General features: G+C 39.7%; 2 protein-coding genes and 1 long non-coding RNA gene across 3 annotated transcripts; 2 read left to right on the top strand and 1 right to left on the bottom strand.

Moving 5' to 3' along the window:
• The first annotated feature begins 999 nt into the window (after window positions 1–999).
• Window positions 1000–15978, top strand: smc1b (structural maintenance of chromosomes 1B). Its single transcript, XM_065956918.1, has 25 exons — window positions 1000–1108; window positions 1414–1602; window positions 2437–2549; window positions 2795–2998; window positions 3265–3503; window positions 3756–4014; window positions 4204–4344; window positions 4527–4609; window positions 4791–4998; window positions 6068–6253; window positions 6394–6585; window positions 6877–7023; window positions 7260–7397; window positions 7614–7730; window positions 8153–8259; window positions 10109–10250; window positions 10498–10643; window positions 11239–11392; window positions 11625–11723; window positions 11917–12073; window positions 12324–12478; window positions 12913–13064; window positions 13515–13584; window positions 15171–15281; window positions 15373–15978. Exons 1-25 carry the CDS (start codon window positions 1000–1002, stop codon window positions 15481–15483), a joined length of 3729 nt encoding a protein of 1242 aa, XP_065812990.1. The 3' UTR covers window positions 15484–15978.
• On the bottom strand, window positions 10280–16314 carry LOC114921719 (uncharacterized). Its single transcript, XR_003810036.2, has 5 exons — window positions 16184–16314; window positions 12949–13070; window positions 12282–12444; window positions 11950–12024; window positions 10280–11415 (listed from the first exon to the last, which is right to left on the bottom strand). It is a non-coding gene; the product is annotated as an uncharacterized lncRNA (long non-coding RNA).
• On the top strand, window positions 16289–21168 carry borcs5 (BLOC-1 related complex subunit 5). The gene is made up of 4 exons (XM_020657410.3): window positions 16289–16682; window positions 17503–17646; window positions 18170–18327; window positions 18696–21168. The coding sequence occupies exons 1-4, from the start codon at window positions 16625–16627 to the stop codon at window positions 18927–18929; spliced, it is 594 nt and encodes a 197-aa protein (XP_020513066.1). The 5' UTR covers window positions 16289–16624; the 3' UTR covers window positions 18930–21168.
• The last annotated feature ends 421 nt before the right edge of the window (window positions 21169–21589 follow it).

Here is a 21589-nt window from a genome sequence, read left to right as displayed (position 1 = left end):
AACTCTGAAAACATCACAGACAGTGGGACTCGGGTGTTACACCCATTGTAGACAGTCATCACTCACAGAGTTATTTTCAGAGGATATACTTGATTTCTATTATATTTAAGTGTGAAAAATCGCATATAAAGCCTTGAAAGACTTGTGTAATAACTTAATAGTTATTTAGTTGCAAGTTTTTTTGTGTGAAAACTACAAGTGTTTTTCTTGGCATATCCATCTTTATAATTATCAGTGAGATTGGATAGTTTATTGACTCGCAGATAAAAAAATTAATATATTTTGAAGTGGTTCCCAACCTTTTTTTGGCATGTGATCCCAATTTTTTTTGTTTAAGTAATTTGTTTTCAATGGTGTGTCATTATTCTGTTGTGTTTTAGGTAAACAATATTTTTAGACGACTTTAGGCTTTTTCGTGTATATTTTTTTTTTACGGACAGAGGAAGAAAGGCTGGGATGACTTTTCTGAACAATGGATGACAGACAGAGACTCTGCAAGTTTCTTGTTATGACCCACAGTAGCTTCTGTTCCAATATATCTAAATGTACAAAATAGCTTTTATTAATCAATAAATACATATATCAGGTGACCAGTTTCAATTCCATGTGACCCCATACAGGTTGTGAAAGCCTGTGTTAGGAGGCTAAATTATATGTATTGAATACCATACATAATAATGTCTGATATTTAACATGTTCTCTAAACATTATTGTACGCTTGAAATTTTAAAGCTGGGTGGATTATATATTTGAATTAAATAACTGAACAGATGCACATACCAACCATGCATTGCTAAATTTTGACTGAATCATCAAATCCAAAAATATTTACAAAAAGCTTTTTCACATTTCCCAGCTTGTATTGGTGTTAGCATGTATATTAGCATGTTAGCATGTATATTAGCATGTTAGTTTCCCGCCTTTTGTAAATCCTTCCTCCTTCTGATCGTCACTTGAACTCTTGAACTCCTCGCTGTGCAAGGCAAAGGTGACATTAATATGGGGTATCTGAAAGAAATTGACGTGGAGAACTTCAAGTCATGGAGAGGAAAACAAGTTATCGGTCCTTTCATGAGATTTAATTGTATAATTGGCACAAATGGCTCCGGTAAGTGAATGTTATTATTATCATGTTAATATGAAGCTATCATTAGCATACATTCATTAATGCATTAATACCAGGTTAGCCTAAAACATCTGTGTATTTGTAGAAGCAGTTACATAACCGACAAATACAAAGTGTATTAATATTCTCACTAAAGTATTTTGAGATTTATTTCAGATAAGAAAATAAGGTTTTATGCGAGCTGATGTCACTTTAAAAAAAAAAAAAAAAAAAGTACCAACTAAATGGTTTTTACTTCAATCGGCTATTCCTGGTAATAATCTAACATGGGTGCATAATCCCGCTAGGCAAGTCCAACGTGATGGACGCCCTGAGTTTTGTGATGGGGGAGCGGGCTGGCTCTCTCCGGGTGAAGCACCTCAGAGACCTGGTCCACGGAGCCCACATCGGGCAGCCTGTGGCGGACTCCACTCGAGTCGCGATGCGGTACTGCGACGATGAAGACCAGGAGACCGTCTTCTCCAGGACCATCCAAGGTCTTCATCGCTTTACACTGTTAATACACTTTTATAGATATGTTTTTATAAGCAGCCCAGTCCAAAGAAAGTCCTCACATTTGTTATAACTCAGACGTCCTGCATTACTCTTCCAATGTTCTTCTATATTAGGTTCTTTATTCTGCTGTAATAAAAGGTCATACAGTAGCAATCAAATAACATAGGTGTGTTAACAAGGCCTACATGATATGAGAAAAATATGCAATGTAGGATAACACTGGTAAAAAAAAGTCTGTAACAATAGTATTACTGGTTGTAGTATGATAAAGAAAATGAAAGAGTAAAGATAAACTACACAGTTTCTCTATCTGTCTGCTGAAATACCTGTTTGCAACATGTCCCTCCTGAATCCAGATTATTAATTTCTTACACCTCTAAACCTTGCATGATTAATCAGATGGTCCTAGATATTTGCATCTGACAACATCAAAATTATGTGAAAGCTTGGAAATTATATCTGCACACATGCTGAGTGAGAAAGCATTACTTGTTTACATGAGTACATTTTTCCTATTTAAATGCAATAAATACAGACTTTGTTGTTGTATTAAATGTGAGTGCTCATCTGTCGATAACAATGATATTGCAGAGCCCCTAGTCCTGTTTACAGCAGGTAATGAAATTTAAGGAAAGTCCAGTGCAGGCTTAATCTGGAGCAGTTTCATCCACTCAAATTTGAAAATAAGTTTTTCATTTAAAAAAGTAAGACAAAACATATTTTCCAGATTGTCTTAGCGCTCTCAAGTACAAAACAAGTACTGTAGTTTGTTCTCAAAGTTTCTCTGTCATGACTGCCGTTCATTGTGTTCTCAGGTGACTCCTCTGAGTATCGGATCAATGGTAGACATGTCAGCCTTTCCAAATACATTGAGGAGTTAAACAAGATTGGCATCGTGACCAAAGCTCGAAACTGTCTGGTGTTCCAGGTAAACACTATCACTAACAAGTAACATATATTATATGCATTGCATTATCCTGGTGTCATTTGTACAGTTACATAGTTACATACTTTTAACTAATGTATTATTGTGTGTAAAAAACGAACACTTTTTGCAGGAATACACTAAAATACATATTACAGAGAAAGGGACAAGAAACACAGTTCAGTGAATATAAATGGCATTGTTCCTTTTTCAAAAACAAATCTGATGCACATTATGCTCTGATCCAGGGGACAGTGGAGTCGATAGCACTGAAGGACCCAAAGGAGAGGACCAAGATGTTCGAGACAATTAGTCAGTCGAGAGAATATGCTGCAGAGTATGATAAGAAGAAGGAGGCCCTGCTGAAAGCCAAAGAGGATACACAGTTTCAATTCAATAAAAAGAAATCTGCCACCATCGAGAGGAAACAGGTTTCCCAGGAAAAAATGGAGGTAGAAACACACACAAATACAATAATTCTATCCCACTAGGTGAAAAAAAAAATATTTGTTTAACCAAGTTGTCTCTTTGTAACTTTAGTTTAAAAAACCATCTAATGAATAAAAACATCTGATGCTGATGCGCAGTTGGAGATAAATTGAGGCTCCTGGCTTGCAATTCCCTCGTGAAAACCCTGTGTAGGAGTAGGAGAAAGCAGTAAAAGTAAGTTTACATGCCCTGAATTACTGATGCACTCCCTCCATCCTCACTTTTCCAGGCCCAAAAGTACCAGGCACTTGTGGATGAACTCTACCAAAACCGCCTGCAGCTGAGCTTGGCTGAGCTCTACCATAATGAGAAGGGCATCAGTGCCCTCAGCGACGCCCTGAGGGAGAAACAGCAGGCGGCAGCTGTCAAAAACAATAAACTGGTGAAGGCGGAAAACACGGTCAAAACTTGCAAGAAAGAACATGGACGCCTCACCAGAGAGCTGCAGCACATGGAGAAGGATTTCCGGTGTGTGTTTGTATACGTTTTTAGTGGCTTTTTTTTATTAAGTGTGAGACGGCATATTTGCTTGTCATATTTGGAATATAGAAAAACATAATAGTCAATAGACAGGTCTCCTAGAATAACACACACACAAAAGTCTAGCTAATGGTGCAGTTAAAAGGTATTAAACTTGCTTCTTTTGCTTATATTATAGATACATAAATTGCCCACAAGGTCCATTAACTAGAATTTTCTTCCTCTCACCTTGTCGCCTAGCACCCAGGAGCATATCCAGTCCCAGTGTCAATCCCAGTACATCAAAGCAAAGGTGAACACCTCCCATCACACGAAGAAGGCTCAGGAGGTCCAAGATGCCCTGAGGAAAAGTCAGAAGCTGATGGCAATTAAAGAGCAGGAGATGGCAGAGGGACGGCAGGAGATCGCTGAACTGGAGATGACCTGGAGGAGCTATGAGAAGCAGGCACAGGAGAAGGGAGCTTCCCGGGGGAGAGACATCGACCTGGATGAGGATCAGGTTAGTATGCGTCAGACAACGCCACCTGCTTTCACATTCAGTCATCGTCTGTTAACATGATGTACAAAGTAGCAGCTTGAAGGTTGGAGGCCAGAGCTATAAAGAAACATAAACATTATAATATACCCAGTGGAGTTTGTGTGAGGGTCCACAGCAGGGGTCACATCATCGTGTTTTTTTCTGCTGCAGCTGGAACGATACAAAGAGTTGAAGGAGCTGGCTCGAAAGCAGGGGGCTGTTTTCAACCAGCAGGCAGAGAAGCTGCACTGGGAGGTCAGAGCAGATTATGAAAAAATGGCCTTCGACCAGCGCCGAAAGAAGGAAGTGGAGGTACCGTTTTTTGCTCTAACTGGACAAACATTAACTTGTGTTGAAGCAAGGCAAGGCAGGTTTATTTGGTCCATACACTGAGTTAATTCAAAGTGCTTTACAAGGTAATAAAACAAAATCAAGTACAAAGATTTAATAGCTGCTTAAATTAACCCCTCAACTTGAAAATCTTTTTGTTGTAGGCTGCTATTAAGAGCAACCTGACTCAGCTGGAAGACTTTACACGCAGAGCAGACGTGCTAGAGGAGTACACCAAGACCAGCAAGTACGTCATAAGACACTTTATACCACATCATCACTGTACTGCCATGTACAATGTAATGCCAGTCGGGGGAAAGCCTATAAGACCCTTCTGAAAGCTGTTTTGTTCCTATATTTATTAGTGACAAATAATGTGCTTCAAAGTAAATCTACAGCATACTTTATAAAAGGACTTTATGTTTCAGGTCATCCCTTGAAGAGTACCGTCAGCAGGAGGAAAGTTTGAGTGCGGAGCTGCAGAAAGGCCACCAGCGCCAAGCAGAGGTGAACCAGGAGCTGGGTCAGTTGCTGGAGGAGCTGGGGAACGCTCGTCTGGACAGTCAGGAGAGCAGACGCCAGGTGCAGCGCAAAGAGCTGCTAGAGCGGCTCCACAGACTCTACCCGGATACAGTGGTAAGAGACAGACTGACGGCTGACAGAGGCATTTAGCAGGAACACATTTAAGCATTCAGTGAGCTGGTTGTCCACTGAGTATTTAAAGTGTTGAAAAATGTTGAATTTTTAATAAGGCCCTTCAGCTTTAAATTTGGTTTCAAAATATTTTATTTAGGTTTTAATGCTGTAAACCTTTCTCTTGTCTTTCAGAGGGTTAAATAGATATGTAACAGTAAAAAATGCTGGAATGACACTAAAATACTTTTCCTAAGCCGTTTTCGAATATGCACTCCTGACACTGCTGCGGAGATTCTCCTGACCTGGCTGTTCACATATGCTCCTCACAGCGGGAGACTATCCCTGTCAGACTGGAGGGGGGGGCAGGGGGTCACCAGAGGTAAAAAATGATTTGAGAAAAACAACGCGGAAGTAGCGGATGGAGCAACAGATTCTGCTACACAACGCTACAATGATAATATTTGCCTTTATACTGAAGTCAACATCAACAAAAGAGCGGAGAACAACATACTGGCGAACAGAAAACGCAATGTAGCTGCTTAATTATGTGCATGGAGATCTTAGTGGTCGCATGCATACACTATTCACCGTGCAGCAGTCACAGTATTGAAATGTCAGTCACCCTCCTATTGGCTCGAGGTGAATTCTCCGGAGAATATCCTGTGGCGTTCTCACATCAGCCCGCTTGGGCTTGCTGCAGAAAAAATACGAGGGGTCTGGAAGGAGAAACTCTGAGTGAAATCCAAGTGAAGAATTTGGCTGTTTGCGTTCACACACATACAGCTCCTCCTTGAAATATCCTGAGTTTTTCAGGAGATTTCTGCAAGTGTGAAAACGGTACTAGACGATGATTAAAAATCTGTACATACAATTCCTGCAAATCAAAAGACATTTTTAAAAGTATACTAAGTTATAAACCACTTCATTGTATGGTTATTCATTATTTGAACCTTATCACAGTCCTTTTCTAAGCATATAGTTGTGCTGCTCAATGTCAGCTTGAAGTTTTAAAGATTATGTCAAGTTTGTATGTATTTCTAGTCACTCTTATTTATTTTCTCTGTGGCAGTACGGGCGCCTGTCTGACCTGTGCAGCCCCATCCATAAGAAGTACCAGCTGGCTGTCACCAAGGTGTTTGGACGCCACATGAACGCCATTGTTGTGGCCACAGAGAAGGTGGCTCGTGAGTGCATCCAGTTCCTGAAGGCGGAGCGAAACGAACCTGAGACCTTCCTGCCCATTGACTACTTGGAGGTTAGTTAAAGCAAGCTGTGACTTTTTTGTATAACTTAAAATGCAAAATGCAAAATACATTTAAATTCAGTTTGTAGATCAGTTTGTTTGTTGATCAAAGTAGCATACACACATATGCAACTGACCGACTGTGTGCGCAGGTGAGTCCGCTGAATGAGCGACTGAGGGAGGTGCCCGGGGCCAAGATGCTGGTCGATGTTATCCAGGTTAACACCTCTGCTGTAGCAGCCCAGTTGAGGAAGGTAGTCCAGTTTGTCTGTGGCAACGCCCTGGTGTGTGAGAACATCAAAGAAGCGAAGAGCGTAGCCTTTGACAGGCAGGAACGCTTGAAGGTAAACTTTGCCCCCAGCCACTGAGAGCAACCAAGGCGCAAGAAAACGTATTTTACTGCACATTAATGTTGCTCGGTAAGCGTCCTCACTTCTGAAGCATTCAAATTTGATTTACTTTAGACTTAAACATGGCCTGCACAAAACAATGTATGCCTCAGTACTTGTGGCCTCCTTGGCCGGAGGGATTATCGGTCTTTAGGATTTCAATCTCTGTCCAGTTTCTCATGGGCTTTTTATCTCAGCAATGACCAGAGGGAATATCATCAAATGGAGATATGTGTTTTTCTGTAGACGGTATCTTTGGACGGGACGCTGTTTGCAAAGTCTGGTATCATCTCTGGAGGCTCTAGTGACCTGCGGTACAAAGCTCGATTCTGGGAGGAGAAAGAGATGAAGCAGCTGATTGAACGAAAACATCAGCTGACGGCAGAGTTACGCGTGAGTCATCACAAAACAGGAAAACTATAGAATTCAAAGTTTTAAATTCATTTTGTGAAATCCTTGCCTTGTAGACACATTACTTTTTTTTCTTGTTTTAACTGATAATATGGCTTGTCTTTTAATTAATTAACATTTATTGATGTTTTTTTTTTTCATGAACAAGAAATACACATATATACGAGATGCATTATGATTTACAAGTAACCTTCACTCTGTCATTTACTGCCCGGCAGGATTTGATGAGGCTGAAGCGAAAGGAGTCAGACCTGAAACAGATCACTGCTCAGGCTCGGGGTGTTCAGACCCGCCTCAAATACTCCAAAGCTGAGCTGGAAAACCTTCGGAAGAAAAACATCCTGAAATGCCAGGCGGTAAGTTGACAACACTGTGACTTTTTCAAATAGATTGTCATAATTAAGACTAGACTCTTTGACATGCAGGTGTCGGTCAGAGCTCCTGTAGATTTTATCCTTTGAATCTTAAAGCATATAAGAAGTACAAGGAAACAGTTTGTCACAGATAAACAGGCGCAAATGTGAATTGACGATTTAAAGTTTTTTGGTACTTGTGCTTTCTTTTCTTTCCAGGAGATTTCTCGTATGGAGAGTGAATTAGCAAATCTGGACTCTCAGATCCAGATGCAGCAGGAGAGTGTGGATGCAAAGGATTCCCAGATGAAGAAGATCAGAGACCAGATCGACCAGGTACAGCTGTCTGCACAATGTCCTCAACCTGTTTCAAGAAATAGATCCACAAGTACAGGAAATAAACTCACTCTTATTTTGATTGATTTTATTATTTGAGTCATAACTACCCTGTAGTCTAATGTGAAGATTCTGGTTTTATGTTTTATATTATTGCAGGGAATACATTAATGACTGCTCAAACAAAACAAGACATCGTAAAACATGACTGTTGGTGCAGGGAAACTGAACCAGACATTTTTATGCACCAAACAAAGAATCTTTTGTAAATAAATAACTGGCAGAATAAGAGATGATGAAAATATTTGCTTTGGTTGGGGCATCAACTTAACCCGGTAGCAGAAAGGTTAATAGCTAGATCCTCTGTTGACCATCTTCTGGTCACATGAACTAAAACCATTGTGGATGCTTGATGTCTTTAGATGGAGGACTTGGTGTTTTCTGACTTCTGTGCTGAGATCGGTGTGGACAGCATCAGAGAGTACGAGCATGAGCACCTGAAACATCAGACAGAGCTTGACAAGAAGCGGTACGACAACCACACACCAGTATCTTAAAAAAAGATTTACTATCAGCTGAAATTAGTTAGTTGTGTTAAACTATATTTCATCAATGCTCATTTCTATCCCTTTGTAATTTTTACTGGGTGTTTCTTTATGCCCTTAACTGTAGATATCAGACAGTGGATAGAGTCAGAAATCAGAGAGAGAGGGTGGGGATTGACGTGTTGGTTAGGAGCTACAGGTCTGATTTGAACCCAGGCCACCCTCTAGGAGGACTATAGCCTCATGAGGTGTGCGCACTAACCACTAGGCTACCAGCACCCCTCCCTATTTCATTTTATGAAATTGCCAGTTTCCTTTTTTGTGTATTATTGTAAAAATAGTCCCCATCATTTTTCTTTTAAAGAATTATTTTTGAGCTTTTAGTATTTGTTTGATAGGACAGTGGATAGAGTAGAAAATTTGGGAAAGAGAGCGGGGAAGACATGCAGAAAAGGAGCCACAAGCGGGACTTGAACCTTGGCTGTCTGCCCTTGGAGGACTATAGCCTCTGTACATCGGGCCCGCCATAACCGCTAGGTCTTCTGCACACCTCTATCACTTTTTTTCTGTGGTAAACTTAACTTTAGTTAAAGTCTACAGGGGTGCAAACCTTTCTACGAAATTCGCGTTTTTGGATCCCAAATAGGTCATTTGTGTGATTCATTTAGATCTGCAATAAAACTATTTGGAAGAGGGGGGGGGGGGGCAAATCTGCGACGCGAGCTGTCATGCTTCTTGTGGTCGGCGAGCACGGTCCCGCGAACGTTAAGTCGTTTCATACATACTTATTGCGGTCAGAGCGGTCTGATAGCTCATCACGGCCTGAAGAAAGTAGCCTAATTCCGGGCCCTGTAGCCAAACATTGCAATGCAGTCGGCACGAACCCGTCCGTGTTGTTAAAAAAATCTTGGAGGTGCTCGGCTGGGCGCTCAGACCCTCCCTCCGCGGACCATTCTTGCGCCGACTGCAAGAAGCATGAAACCTGATTCAGTGAGTCGCAATGTGCCGCACATGGCTAATTTACATAACGTTATTTTTCCGTGAAAACACTGTGGGAAGATTCGAAGTCTGGCTAGCAAGCCAGCCTTTCTGTTAAACATCCTGTCTGATCATATTTACTGTTTGTTAGCCATAGGTAAAGTTGTTGAGAGAAATGTGTGCTAGCTTGAAGGTAACTTCATACAGCTTTCTGGTTCATTATTATCTCAGGCAACATTACAGTGACAGCTGGTCAACAAATGTAATAAGGTAGACCAGAGGGAATATAAACTTAACGAAAATCAGCAGGAGCTAAACATCAGGTTAATATATTGATAATGTTACATATTTAATGATAGAAGAGAAAATATTGCCATACTTGATGACTGTATGATGATGCTCTATCAGACTCTTGCCCTGAGAGCTACTTGCATAGTGACTGCCCTTCACATCACCCCTTAGTGGAACATGGTAAGCCCTGTTCTGCAGATTCATCCCATTTATACAAAGGGACTCAAGGTTGGTAGATACAGGACATAGATATCAACAAGCAATTGTGTTTTTCTTATTGTTTGCACTGCTTCTTTAGTAGGTCTGAATGCTAAAATCGTCTATAAATTCACATTTTAAAGCTGATATTTAAAAAAGAAAAATCTTCCCGGGGGAGGATGCCCCCGGACCCCCCTAGGGGGTTTGGATCCATGTCACCTTTTTCATCCCTGATGAGTTTGCACCCCTGAGTCTAAATAAAATGAACACAACCTTAGGTTCCCTCGTACTGATGTTAAGCTAATTGGCAACAGGGACTTGTGTTGGTTCTGATCGGACAACTCCTTATTCATTCTCTCTTTTCAGACTGGAGTTTGAGAGTCAATGCACTCGTCTGAAAGCACAGCTGGAGTACGAGCAAGATCAATTAAACAAGCAGAAGAAGAAGCTCGCCAACTTGGAGGAAACCATCGCAAAGGAGCAAAGATTCTTGGCTGAAAAAAGAAAGGTAATTATCTCAGACTTTCAATTTGGGTTGTGATATATTTCATTGCCATAAAGCTTCCCTATGATACATAGTTTTAAGGTGTCCAGGACAACAGGTAAATAACAAACTAACAAGCAGGTATCTAACAATTATGGCAGATATGTCTCCTGTTTCACCTGCTGGAATGTTACTTTTTACAGAACAAATCTGAAGTTTGTTCAGTGCTATTTCTCTCTAATCCTCTCAGTGATTGTCCGTTCTTCCACAGGATGAGGAGAGGCTGCTGGTGGCCGTGGAGGAGGGTCAGAACAAGCTGCTGGAGTTGAAGAACCAGCTGCTCTCCAAGAAGAGTCAGGTGTCTGATGTCAAAGCTGAGCTTGACCAGAAAACCCAGAGCCTCCAACAAATCAACAGGTACTGACACTACAGCTAAGACTCTAGTTTTGCTGCCACTGTACCTGTTTTAATTTAGTCAGAACAGCTACGTACTACTTCTTCTATAAAGGTGTCTTTATATCCAAAGTAAAGGGAAAAACGCAAAAACTTTCAAAGGAAATGTAAAGACACAAATTGGCAAAGCATTCAGCTGGATTGAGACTTTCATGATCTTTTGGGGTTTAGTTTTCTATTTTGTCCTTCGTTTTCATTACATATGGTCGTTCTCAAATCCATTAAAAAACAAAAAATTCACAAATTAGTCTCGTCTTCCCAATAGACATGAGAGATTTAAATTCATTTTTCACAAATCTGCAATGTTGTTTATACATTTTAGCACATTTTCATACATCTGTAGTCAAACAGATTTACCCAGTTTATGATTTGCTGGTGCAGAATAACTGCCCGTCATCAGAGATAGATGGAGCGGCACCCTTTGCTTTTGGTATAAACACAGCTTTACTTCACTTCATTCACTTACTTATTCTGATTTCAAAGAATTTCTTGATCATTTATGACCCAAGGTATACAATTCAAGAAGAACACTCAGAAACATGTCTATCTGTCCTTAAAGAGAGTTGGTGAAGCTCCAGCGGGAGGTGATGACTGCAGAGTCGGCCTTGGAGCAGAAACGCCTGGCCAGACACAACTTACTGCTGGCCTGCAAGATCCAGGGTCTGCCCATCATTCTGCTGTCTGGGAATCTGAATGAAATCAGTCAGGTGCAGGTAAGAAGCAGGCGTGCAGAGGTCTGTATTGAAGATAAAAGAAATTCTTGGTATCTTTCGAAATACATTTGAAACAGCCCTTTACCACTTTGAGAAGTGATGGCTTATATTTTCATCTTTTGTAAAAACATCCCATGACACCCATCCAATAGATAAATCAAGACAGCAAAAACAGGCAGATTGTGAGTTAATAAAGATGTTTTATCTGACAACTCACTCTGCCTTTCTGCAGCTGGACACTGAATCTGAGAGCACTTCGGCCACCATGGACATCTATGAGAGAGAGGCCCTACTGGTCCTCGACTACTCTGGCCTGGAGGCAGATCTCAGGGTGAGACATCAAGCCTCATCATTGCCTGAATTTCTCTTGTTGCTCATTCATGTTTATCTGTGTGTGTGTGTGTGTGTGTGTGTGTGTGTGTGTGTGTGTGTGTGTGTGTGTGTGTGTGTGTGTGTGTGTGTGTGTGTGTGTGTGTGTGTGTGTGTGTGTGTGTGTGTGTGTGTGTGTGTGTGTGTGTGTGAAGGGTTTGCAGGCTGAGGAGGAGGTGGAGGCCTACCTGGAGAAGATGAAGGAGTCAGTGTCCGCTGTCGAAGAAGTGCTGCTTCGCACTTCTGCACCAAACCTCAAAGCTCTGGAGATGATAAGGGAGGTGAAGGACAAGTTACTGGGAGTGACAGAAGGTTAGTAAATCAGTGTATGTAGTTTATTTGGTATTATTCTAAACCACTTTGTTTACATATTAATGCATTATATTTACAATTTTTTCAGCATTTTATTTTATGAAATAATGTGTGAGTGCAAGGGTTGACATCATTTGCACTTGGTGTGATTGTTGAAATGGATTTTTTTAACCTGTAGTTCAAAGATATTCAATGATAACTGAAGTACCTTCAATGCTGCGTCCACTTTGTTGTCCTGCCCCTCACTCAGAGTTTGAGGCCAGCACCAAAACAGCTAGAAAATGCAGCCAGGAGTTTGAGCAAGTGAAAGCCCGGCGCTTCCAACTCTTCAGCCAGTGCTTTGAACACGTCTCTATCGTCATCGATCAGATCTACAAAAGAATATGCAGGAACAGCAGTGCCCAGGTGAAGCAACAAAGCCTCTTTTTCAGCATCGTATATATACACACACACGCACGCACGCACGCTTCTATGTTGATTTGCATTTGAATAGATTTTTTTCTTCCACAAAGTCACCTTTGTAAAATGTAAAGTTAAAGTAGGCTTGACAAACTTGGATTTAAAACATTCGATTCAGTATAATTTGGGCTCCAGTTTTACCATGATAGGGTTGCCGCGAAAAAATCAAATGAATCAAAACAAATAAATAAAACAATAATAGCATGCTAGTAAGCTTTTATTCCAGCTTAGTTGGCAGAGATGATTTTGCTCATATTTGAAGATATAAATGGTGTTATAGTTAATCTAGTGTTGAGGGGTTTTTAGAAATAAGAACGGATAACCTTAAAAAACGAGATCAAAAATATGAAATAATTACAGACTGCCTTATGTGCTTCCAGGCCATTCTGAGTGCAGAGAATCCAGACGAGCCGTACCTTGGCGGCATCAACTACAACTGTGTGGCGCCAGGAAAACGCTTCATGTCCATGGACAATCTGTCAGGGGGAGAAAAGGCCATCGCTGCCTTGGCTCTGCTGTTTGCCATCCACAGGTAACACTGTAAAGTGCAAATGCATATTACAGAAACAAATAACCAATCAAAGTAGCAAAACTACTGTAACTGGATTTGATTTGCCAGTATCCTATTTAACAAAATCAGTGTTGTCAGGCTTGATTTAACCGGACAGCTTGACGATTAATCTCCACATCGTTCATCTTTTAAACAAACCCTGGATCAAAGGAATCTGCAGTCTTACCACAGCTGTCTGTACACCATGATTATATATATATATATAAAAACAATTTCCCTTGACGGCTGATAAAAGTTATTATGCAATGAATTTAAAGTTAAGTTTATTCATTTGTAACTGCTCATCTCTTATCAACTTTATTGGAAAGGTTCTCTTCTTAAGACATTTGAATCCATTCCATCATCCCTGCTTCCTACTTTTTAATTTTGTAATGAAACTAGTGTTCCTTGTGTTTGTGGGGTTTCTCTCAGCTTCCGCCCTGCGCCCTTCTTCGTCTTGGACGAGGTGGATGCAGCCCTAGACAACACAAACATCGGCAAGGTAAGAATCAAGCTGCATACGGGGTAGGGGTGCAGAAATGCAAAATGTTCTCTAATCGATTACTCATCCCATTGTTAAAGCGAGTACTCGAGTAATCGTTTTGTAGTTCTTTTTTTTTCTGTGATTCTTTTCCCCCATGGCAGGCCCCGTCCCCAACTATGACGCGATGCCGACTGTATCTATTGATTAATTTGAAACTTCGGGATTTTAATAATTGTTAGCAATAGGCCTTTGTATTAACGTTCAAACATAAAATTTCTTACTTCAACAGACAGCAAACCTCAAATAAAACTTCACACAAACGTATCTTATGACCGTTTTAACACTTTATGGCACCTCCACGCCGCACTTCGCTGAGTAGTCTTGGCTGCCATCGCAAGTCAAAAGTGAAACTTACTTGTTACGTGACGTAATGCCCGGTGGTCAGTTATCCAACATTTATCACGTGCATTTGTGAGCGCAGTAACGTTGTCAAAGTGGAACATTTGTAGATTTTATTCATCTCTAAATAAATAGTATGTTATTTTTGATCAGAGATGAGTGAATGTATGTCTCTAAAAAAATTTAGGTGTACACGTGTACACCCCTAGTTTGCACCCCTAATACAGGGTTCACAATAGGAAAATACAATGGAGGTGGAGTGCAAAAAAAAACTGAAAAATAAACAACCAAAGCCAGCTACACAGGTTTTTAAATTCAAGCTAATGTAACTGAATACAATGTTAATTCATTATTAAATATTTGTAACCAGGCACTGATAATATTATATATATTGCATTTCTATTAATGGTTTTCCTGCATTACAATAAATGTTATCACACAAAGTCAAAAAGAAAATCAGAACGCCTTGTTTCAGTTTTGTTCTAACCTTGGGATTTGCTGCTTTGTCTGAGTTTGATAAGTCGAATCACAAGTTCATGAGCATCAGTAACAGCCACACATGCCATTTAACTGTCTATTACTTAGGTATAGTTTTACGTGTTTGTCAGGGCATGTGGTGCTCTCTGGATTTCCGACAGCATAGGTTGCAATTTAAATGACACCTCAGTGCCTCCATACCAGGGTTGGAAATTACCTTTTTAGCCCACCTGCCACTGTGACTGGTGGATTCAGTATAATATCAAATCAAGGCTTCCAGTATTCAAATTATAGAGATATTTTATGAAGGGAAAGGTTTCTACTCATGAACTGAAAAAAAGGTTATTTTTATTTTTTATTTTGAGGCTGGTAAGAGTTTCCACTGCAGCCATGTTATCAAAGGCAAACTATTTTAGCCGATTCAGCTGCAAATGAACCTCGACTGAGAGGCCAGATATTTAATTTGCTGTTTAAAAAGTGTGTTTTAAAATCACTCTGTTACGTTACTTTTATTTACAAGCCACTGTGACTGGCTTATTTCCAACCCTGCTCCATGCAGATATCGTGATGGGGGAAAATTGTGTTTGTGTAGGACGTAGCACACAGACTATCAAAGAATAACTAAATGAGTTTAAGAGCAGCAACATAATCATTAAGGTGTATTTACTTGGTTTGTAGCTTATATTTGTGTTTACCTGATGTGTGGGTGTGGTTTTGTCTGTTTCCAGGTGACCAGTTTCATCAGAGAGGAGTCGAGGCAGAACATGCAAATCATCGTCATCTCCCTGAAGGAAGAGTTCTTTTCAAAGGCCGACGCTTTACTCGGAGTCTACTCAGATGTAACCAACTTTTCTACAGTTTGACTAGGCATTTACATTTTGTCATGAAAGTGCTGACACTAAGGTTTCTCTTTTTTGTTTTTTTCTACAGTTTGATGAATGCATGCTCAGCCGCATTCTGACCCTTGACCTGCGACCTTACCCTCTCGTTGAAGAGGAAGATGGGAAGCTGGCAGAAAAGGAGAAATCCATGACTGTGTAGTTTGAAATTGTCTTCATTGAGTCCTTGCATTTGTGTGTTCTGCATTTTGTTCATTGGCCATACTGATGTGTTCAGGTATGGTAGTTATTCTAAAAAACAAAACAAATATGTTCAATTTTTATGATGTTTTATTAAGTCTAAAAATAGTGAAATGGTTTAAGAAGATTAGTGAGAAAGTTCAGTAGCCTGTTCCTTTTTTTTTAGCATCAAAGACGTAAAGAAATCTTGCAAGTTTTGACAATAACAAAACTTTTAAGGGCAGTCTGTAATACTTCTGCATGAGAAAAATGTTCATGTTTTAAATGTTATTCTTGTTAATCCTCCAAGATCATAAGTACAATTTAAAAGTGGTCATTCTTGGTGTGTCACTAACTTGTTTTAATATTTTTCATCTGCCTCATTTTGTACAACTTGACTTGGAACTTGACTTAAACTGTTCTTTTGTTAAGTTGAAGATGCAGTGTGCCTTTTTGTTTTTTTTAATGCTGTGAAATATTTCTGAAAGTCTCTCAATTGGCCACAAGAGGGCGGACAAACACTATATTTCCCTTTGCAGGCTATAACTCCCAACATCCATTTGAGTCTCCATATTATAACTAAAAGCACTATTCAATGTAACTATATTTATTATTTTTATTTCCCCCCCCCAAAACACTACAACAACAACAACAACAACAACAACAACAAGCAAATAGCGTACCTTTTACTTGTTTGACTCCAGGACCTGTAGGGGGCGATAAAGAGCTCACAGGGCACATGAACAACCCCGTGATCTTTATTTACGGAAGTGTTGCCTCTGTTGATTTAGGTCGCAGCCAGCAGACTGAATAATTTCTCTGGTGGATTTTGTGTATACAGGCAGGGTAACGCTATAAAATTACCTGCACGATCCCCTTCATTATATCACTGTAGTCCTTCTTCAGATTAAATTAACTCATATTTGCCGGAAAGCTGAACGTCACCATGCAAACCTAAGCTCGTACTGAAATTGCAGAACCTACTCCGATTTTCAATTCACCTCCTCTCGGACACGATTCTGTTGACTGTCAGTGGAAATCACATGACACCTGTGTTGTCGAGTTATCTTTAATTAACGTTACATCAGCGTGTTAACTAGCCGTACCAGCGTTAGCATAGCACCATGGGGGCCGAGCAGAGTGGAGACTCGGAGCACAAACACTCAGATTACAGCTCATCTGGTGAGTGAGACTGCATGCTACTTTTTTTTTTAATCTAAAAACAAAAACAACTTGTCACTTTAGCATGCTGTTGTAAATGGTAACATATTAGTCACTTAAAGTAACCCCAATGTTTGTTTATTTATTTGTTAGGGACAGTGCATGTCGGTGAACAGCTGTAAATAAATGTCAGATTATAGCAGAAGTGCTGGTTTCCATCTGTTGTCCCTAGGCAGGTGACAGAGAAAGATAAAATACAAATACAGAGGCACAAGTGACACAAGACAATGATAGAGGTTAAAGGTTAAAGGTGGTCACAGACTTGGTTTTCTTTTATCCACTGTTTGAGGTGTGTTTTGAAGGTTGCATATGTTTGTGAGGTATTAGGTATTAAGATATTTATTTAAACAAATATCTATGATTATGGTATTCTTCTCATCAGCATGGATGCATTTACATCTTCAGTCGTATTTTCCAGTTGTAGCTGGGCTGAAGTTGAGTTAATTTGTTTTTTAGTTAAAGTGTTTGATAAATGAATGTAAAACCACAATATTTGCCCTTTTTAATATAAATTTTTGAAAAAATTTTATTTAATGGAAACTTGACAACAAAGTTCAGGAAAAACTGAGTTGTTAAATTACATTTTCCCTGTTAAAGTAATGTACTTGTTGTGGTAATTAACTTTTAACACCCTGCAAAATCTGTGCACCATGTTTTCAATTGAAGAAGGTACAGCGATCTAGTTTTAATGCCAAGATTTTTTTTTCTAGTCTTCATGGTCACTCATGATTTAAAACTAAATACCTAGCTGTTGGTTTCAAAAGAGCTGTTGTCTTTACAGTGGTGCCATCTCCAGCAAAGCAAAAGGCGAAGATGGATGATATCGTCGTTGTTGCACAGGGGACCCAGTCGATGAGAAATATCCACAATGATCCTGATGTCATAAAGCTTCAAGAAATACCCACATTTCAACCGCTTTTAAAAGGTAACCTTAAAGCCTCCACATGCTGACATTAGTTCCGGTGTTATCCTAAACACTGAGACAGACAGTAAATGTATATGTCAAAGTATTAATGAAGTATTAAACCACTACAACTGATCCAGGGCACTATAGTATGTGGAATATTTGTGTAACTGTTTTAGTCAAAAAGAAGAGTGTACACAGTTGAATATATTGTGCAGCTGCCAGATTAAATATCAGAAGCTGAAAGCAGAAGTCAGATAAACTCTCTGTACTGTGTTTCAGTATACACAGTGAAGTGTTGACATCTCATAAACCTTTGAGAGAAGAAATTGAGAACAGTCTATCTTCAAATTCCCTGTTGTGAAGTTAATTAAAGCTGCATCCTATTAGCACTGCATGGGAAAGGTGGATAATGAGTTTCCTGTGTAGGTGCAATCCTGAACGTAGTTAGAGGGGTAGTTCTGTCAGATCCTGTGAATCGCTATTAACAGTAATGATAAAGTGTTGCACTGTTCACAAGTGTGACTCTTCTTCCCCTCTGCAGGAGTGCTGAGTGGCCAGACGTCACCCAGCAGTGTGTGTCTGGAAAGGCTGGATGCTGCTCAGGTGATGCAGCTGTGTGTGCGATACCAGGACCACCTTCACCAATGTGCCGAGGCCGTGGCCTTCGACCAAAACGCCCTGGTCAAGAGGATCAAAGAGGTGACTATAGCTTGAAGGATAACAGGTGTTGCACTATTACTAAAAAAAAAAAGAAAAATATTTATTAACTATCGAGGCCCTTTGGAAAATAGAGTACAGTATATGAATATTTTATGAACTGTCATGAGCTTCTCTTTTTGTTGCATTAAGTGCTTTAGCTATTTTTGATTTTTCAATTTCAGTAATCTTTGTGCTTCAACTCTACATTTGAATATATTGCATTTATTTCTCAGTCATGATTTTTTTTTTAAATGACGAGTCAGAATTAAAAAAAAAAAAAGCATTCAAGCTTTTTCCCTCTGCTTTACTTTTAGATCATTTTTAGGTCATTTCCTCTCTCTTATCCCCCACTGAATGTTTCCCTCCAGATGGACCTGTCTGTGGAAACGTTGTTCAGCATCATGCAGGAGCGGCAGAAACGCTACGCCAAGTACGCCGAGCAGATCCAGAAGGTCAACGAGATGTCGATGATCCTGAGACGCATCCAGATGGGCATCGACCAGACGGTGCCGCTGATGGAGCGACTCAACAATATGTTGCCTGAGAGCGAGCGCCTGGAGCCCTTCAGCATGAGGCCTGATGGGGAATCTGCCACCAAGTAGCCCCCTTAAAGACACCACCAGTCCTCTGTCCAGGAGAGAGTGCAGGTCTGTTTAGCTGTAGGGATACTTTTAAACCATTTAAGTTTTTTTGTTTTCATAGAAGGGGCGGAGCTAAGATGTGAAAGTGCCACAATATGTCTCCAGGTCATCTAATCTTTAATTGTTAAGCAACTGTTGGAAACTTTAATTTAGCGTCGATCATGGCGACCCCTGTGGAAAAAACATTACGTTTTATCTATATCTGTCCTTGTCCTAAACGTGCACGTTTAGTTTATCTTAATTAAATCTGCTCCAGCTTCCTTTTCACCTTTTTTGTGGAAACAAAATGTAAACAAAGGACCTTTCTGTCTGTAAATCACTTTGATGGAATCAGATTCAGCTGAAGGATGGCAGGCATTGAAATGAACTGAGTAGAAAAAGTCAGTGTCTCTTTGCTGACGATGTATTAGGCCTGTTTCATACCAATTTAAAAATCCCTCACAGTTCATTTAATGCTGGAATTTTTGAAAACACACATGCTCTTAATCAGCAACAACCTGTTTCCTATTGCACTTCTGCTCACCATTATATTCATACCAGAGTTTAACAACTGAACCTCTCTTTGGAACAGTTGTTGATATTAAATATAGCCATACTGCAGATGGCTTGGAGATTATGACTTATCCCTTACCTTCAAGGATTCAAAAAGTCAATCTTTCAAATATAGGCCATGTTTACTGACGTAAAGGCGTGGCAGGAACACTTCTGATTGAGTCGTAAAAGAACTCTATATGCTCAGATCATTGTCATGCAGGTGTGATGCAACTCTCCAAGACCCAAATGGTTTCAGTGACATAAAAGCATCTCCTGCTGATTTGCAGGGAGGTTTGCGTCCAAGAACTCATGGAATAATTTTGGGTCATCCGCTTCACTTCACTTTTTTTTTTTTTTTTTTAATGTGATCTTGATATTCATCTTGTTCCCACCACTACCACACCATCTGCCTTGGATTTTTATTTTTCTGAAAAGATTTCGTGCATCATTTTTGAAAAAGGCTTTGAAGAAACTCAAGGAGAGAACCAGGATGGTTTATTGCCATTGGATTGCAAAAGAAGAATGGATTATCTGCAAAATGAGAAACGTCTTTTTGGACACAGGATGGTCTCGATAAACTTGTGAACTTGAACTTTATTTTTGTGTTGAGAGGATTTAATTTATTTGGATACTTCAGCTCTAACATTTGCGTCAAACCTATTTGCATGCAGAATAGTCAACACTTGACTGTGCCATCGGTGTGTCACAGAAGATTGATGCACAGGAGGACATTTGTCAAGTTGCCACACCTTCAGATCACAGAACTGCAACTAAAGCATTAACTTAGTATGTTTATTGGCTTGTTAAAGAGATAGCCAAACATCTCATATACCAAAGAGTCACAAACTGTTGGTTAATAACTCTCACCTTAGAAACAGATGGTCATGTTTTGTCTCTTGTTTCTGTGTCAGAAGTTATGTTATTGGGATTAAAGGGTCATTCCACCCAAATATTAAAAAAAACAAAAACATTCATCTCTTTACCGCTTACACATTTAGTTTTGTTTTACTGGTTTATTTCTTTGGAGATCGGTCACTAACATTTCTAACACAACCGACAGAGTAGACCAGGGTCTCAAATAATTTTTTGTTTTCATCCAGCATCAAGTGATCGCTTGCAGACAGTAGAAAAATATCTTGTAATTAAAAAAAAAAAAACAGAATATTCTTAACTTCAGAGTTAGTTTATATTAAAAAAAAACAAACAGGCAATGTGAATGTGTCATGGTTGATGTAAATTGCTTTCAGCAAAAAATTAACCAAGAACTTAAATTTATCAACAGCATCTTTGAGGAAAAATGTTTCTTCAGACAATCCCCAAAACACAATCAATACCTTTAGTAATCTCAACACTTAGTTAGGTAGAAAAGTAACCAACCAGGACACAGTACGCTAAAGATACAGTTGTCTATTTGGAGAAAAAACTTAATTATGTGAGTGCTAAAAATTGAATTCAGCTTTTATTGAATAGAGTGGAAGCAGAAATCTAAAAGGCAGGAGCCTCAAAACCCAAGCCAATACTAAAATATTTGCAATAATGAGAAATACCATGAAGTTCAGTAGTACTATGATGAATGATTTCTTTTTCTTATTTGGGTGAACAAGCTCTTAATAAATACTCAGTTTCTGCTCTGTTTACAGTGACAATAAAAAGACACAAAAAATGATTGAATTTCAGCAGTCTTTCTGTTTGAGCTCGTGTGAGTCCAGCAGGTGGTGCCAGAGATCATGAAACACATCCTGTGACTTCCTAACATTCACAGGTTAAGAGCCTTGTAACTCAGCTGTTTCAGAGAGTTTTGAAGAACTTGGTTGTTAAACTCGAGGTCACTTGAGCAGGAGGTCTGTTGCTGCTCACTCTCTGGCTCTCAGAGGATTCATTACCTTTGAAAATATTAAAGAGGACAACCTGTTTTCATTTCCAGTGCTTCTGCCAGAGCATCAGAAAAGCTTAATCTCATCTGAGCATGTAATTGTATTTATGTCTACCTCCGCTGCCACTAAAGAGATCACCGTTGTTCCCAAACATTTTCCCCCTGGCAGTTACCCTCCCCAAAGATAACCCGCTCACACAGCATCACCACACTG

The sequence above is a fragment of the Labrus bergylta genome, chromosome 7 (genome assembly GCF_963930695.1).
Source record: "Labrus bergylta chromosome 7, fLabBer1.1, whole genome shotgun sequence".
Classification (NCBI taxonomy): Eukaryota; Metazoa; Chordata; class Actinopteri; order Labriformes; family Labridae; genus Labrus; species Labrus bergylta.
This window is presented reverse-complemented; position numbering and strand designations above follow the sequence as displayed.

Coding starts and splice junctions, on each gene's coding strand:
- borcs5 (XM_020657410.3), top strand. CDS start 16,625: ATGGGGGCCGAGCAGAGTGGAGACTCGGAGCACAAACACTCAGATTAC. Junction 17,647..18,169: donor ATTTCAACCGCTTTTAAAAG/GTAACCTTAAAG, acceptor TCCCCTCTGCAG/GAGTGCTGAGTGGCCAGACG. Junction 18,328..18,695: donor TGGTCAAGAGGATCAAAGAG/GTGACTATAGCT, acceptor GTTTCCCTCCAG/ATGGACCTGTCTGTGGAAAC.
- smc1b (XM_065956918.1), top strand. CDS start 1,000: ATGGGGTATCTGAAAGAAATTGACGTGGAGAACTTCAAGTCATGGAGA. Junction 11,393..11,624: donor ATGAAATCAGTCAGGTGCAG/GTAAGAAGCAGG, acceptor GCCTTTCTGCAG/CTGGACACTGAATCTGAGAG. Junction 12,479..12,912: donor GCAGGAACAGCAGTGCCCAG/GTGAAGCAACAA, acceptor ATGTGCTTCCAG/GCCATTCTGAGTGCAGAGAA.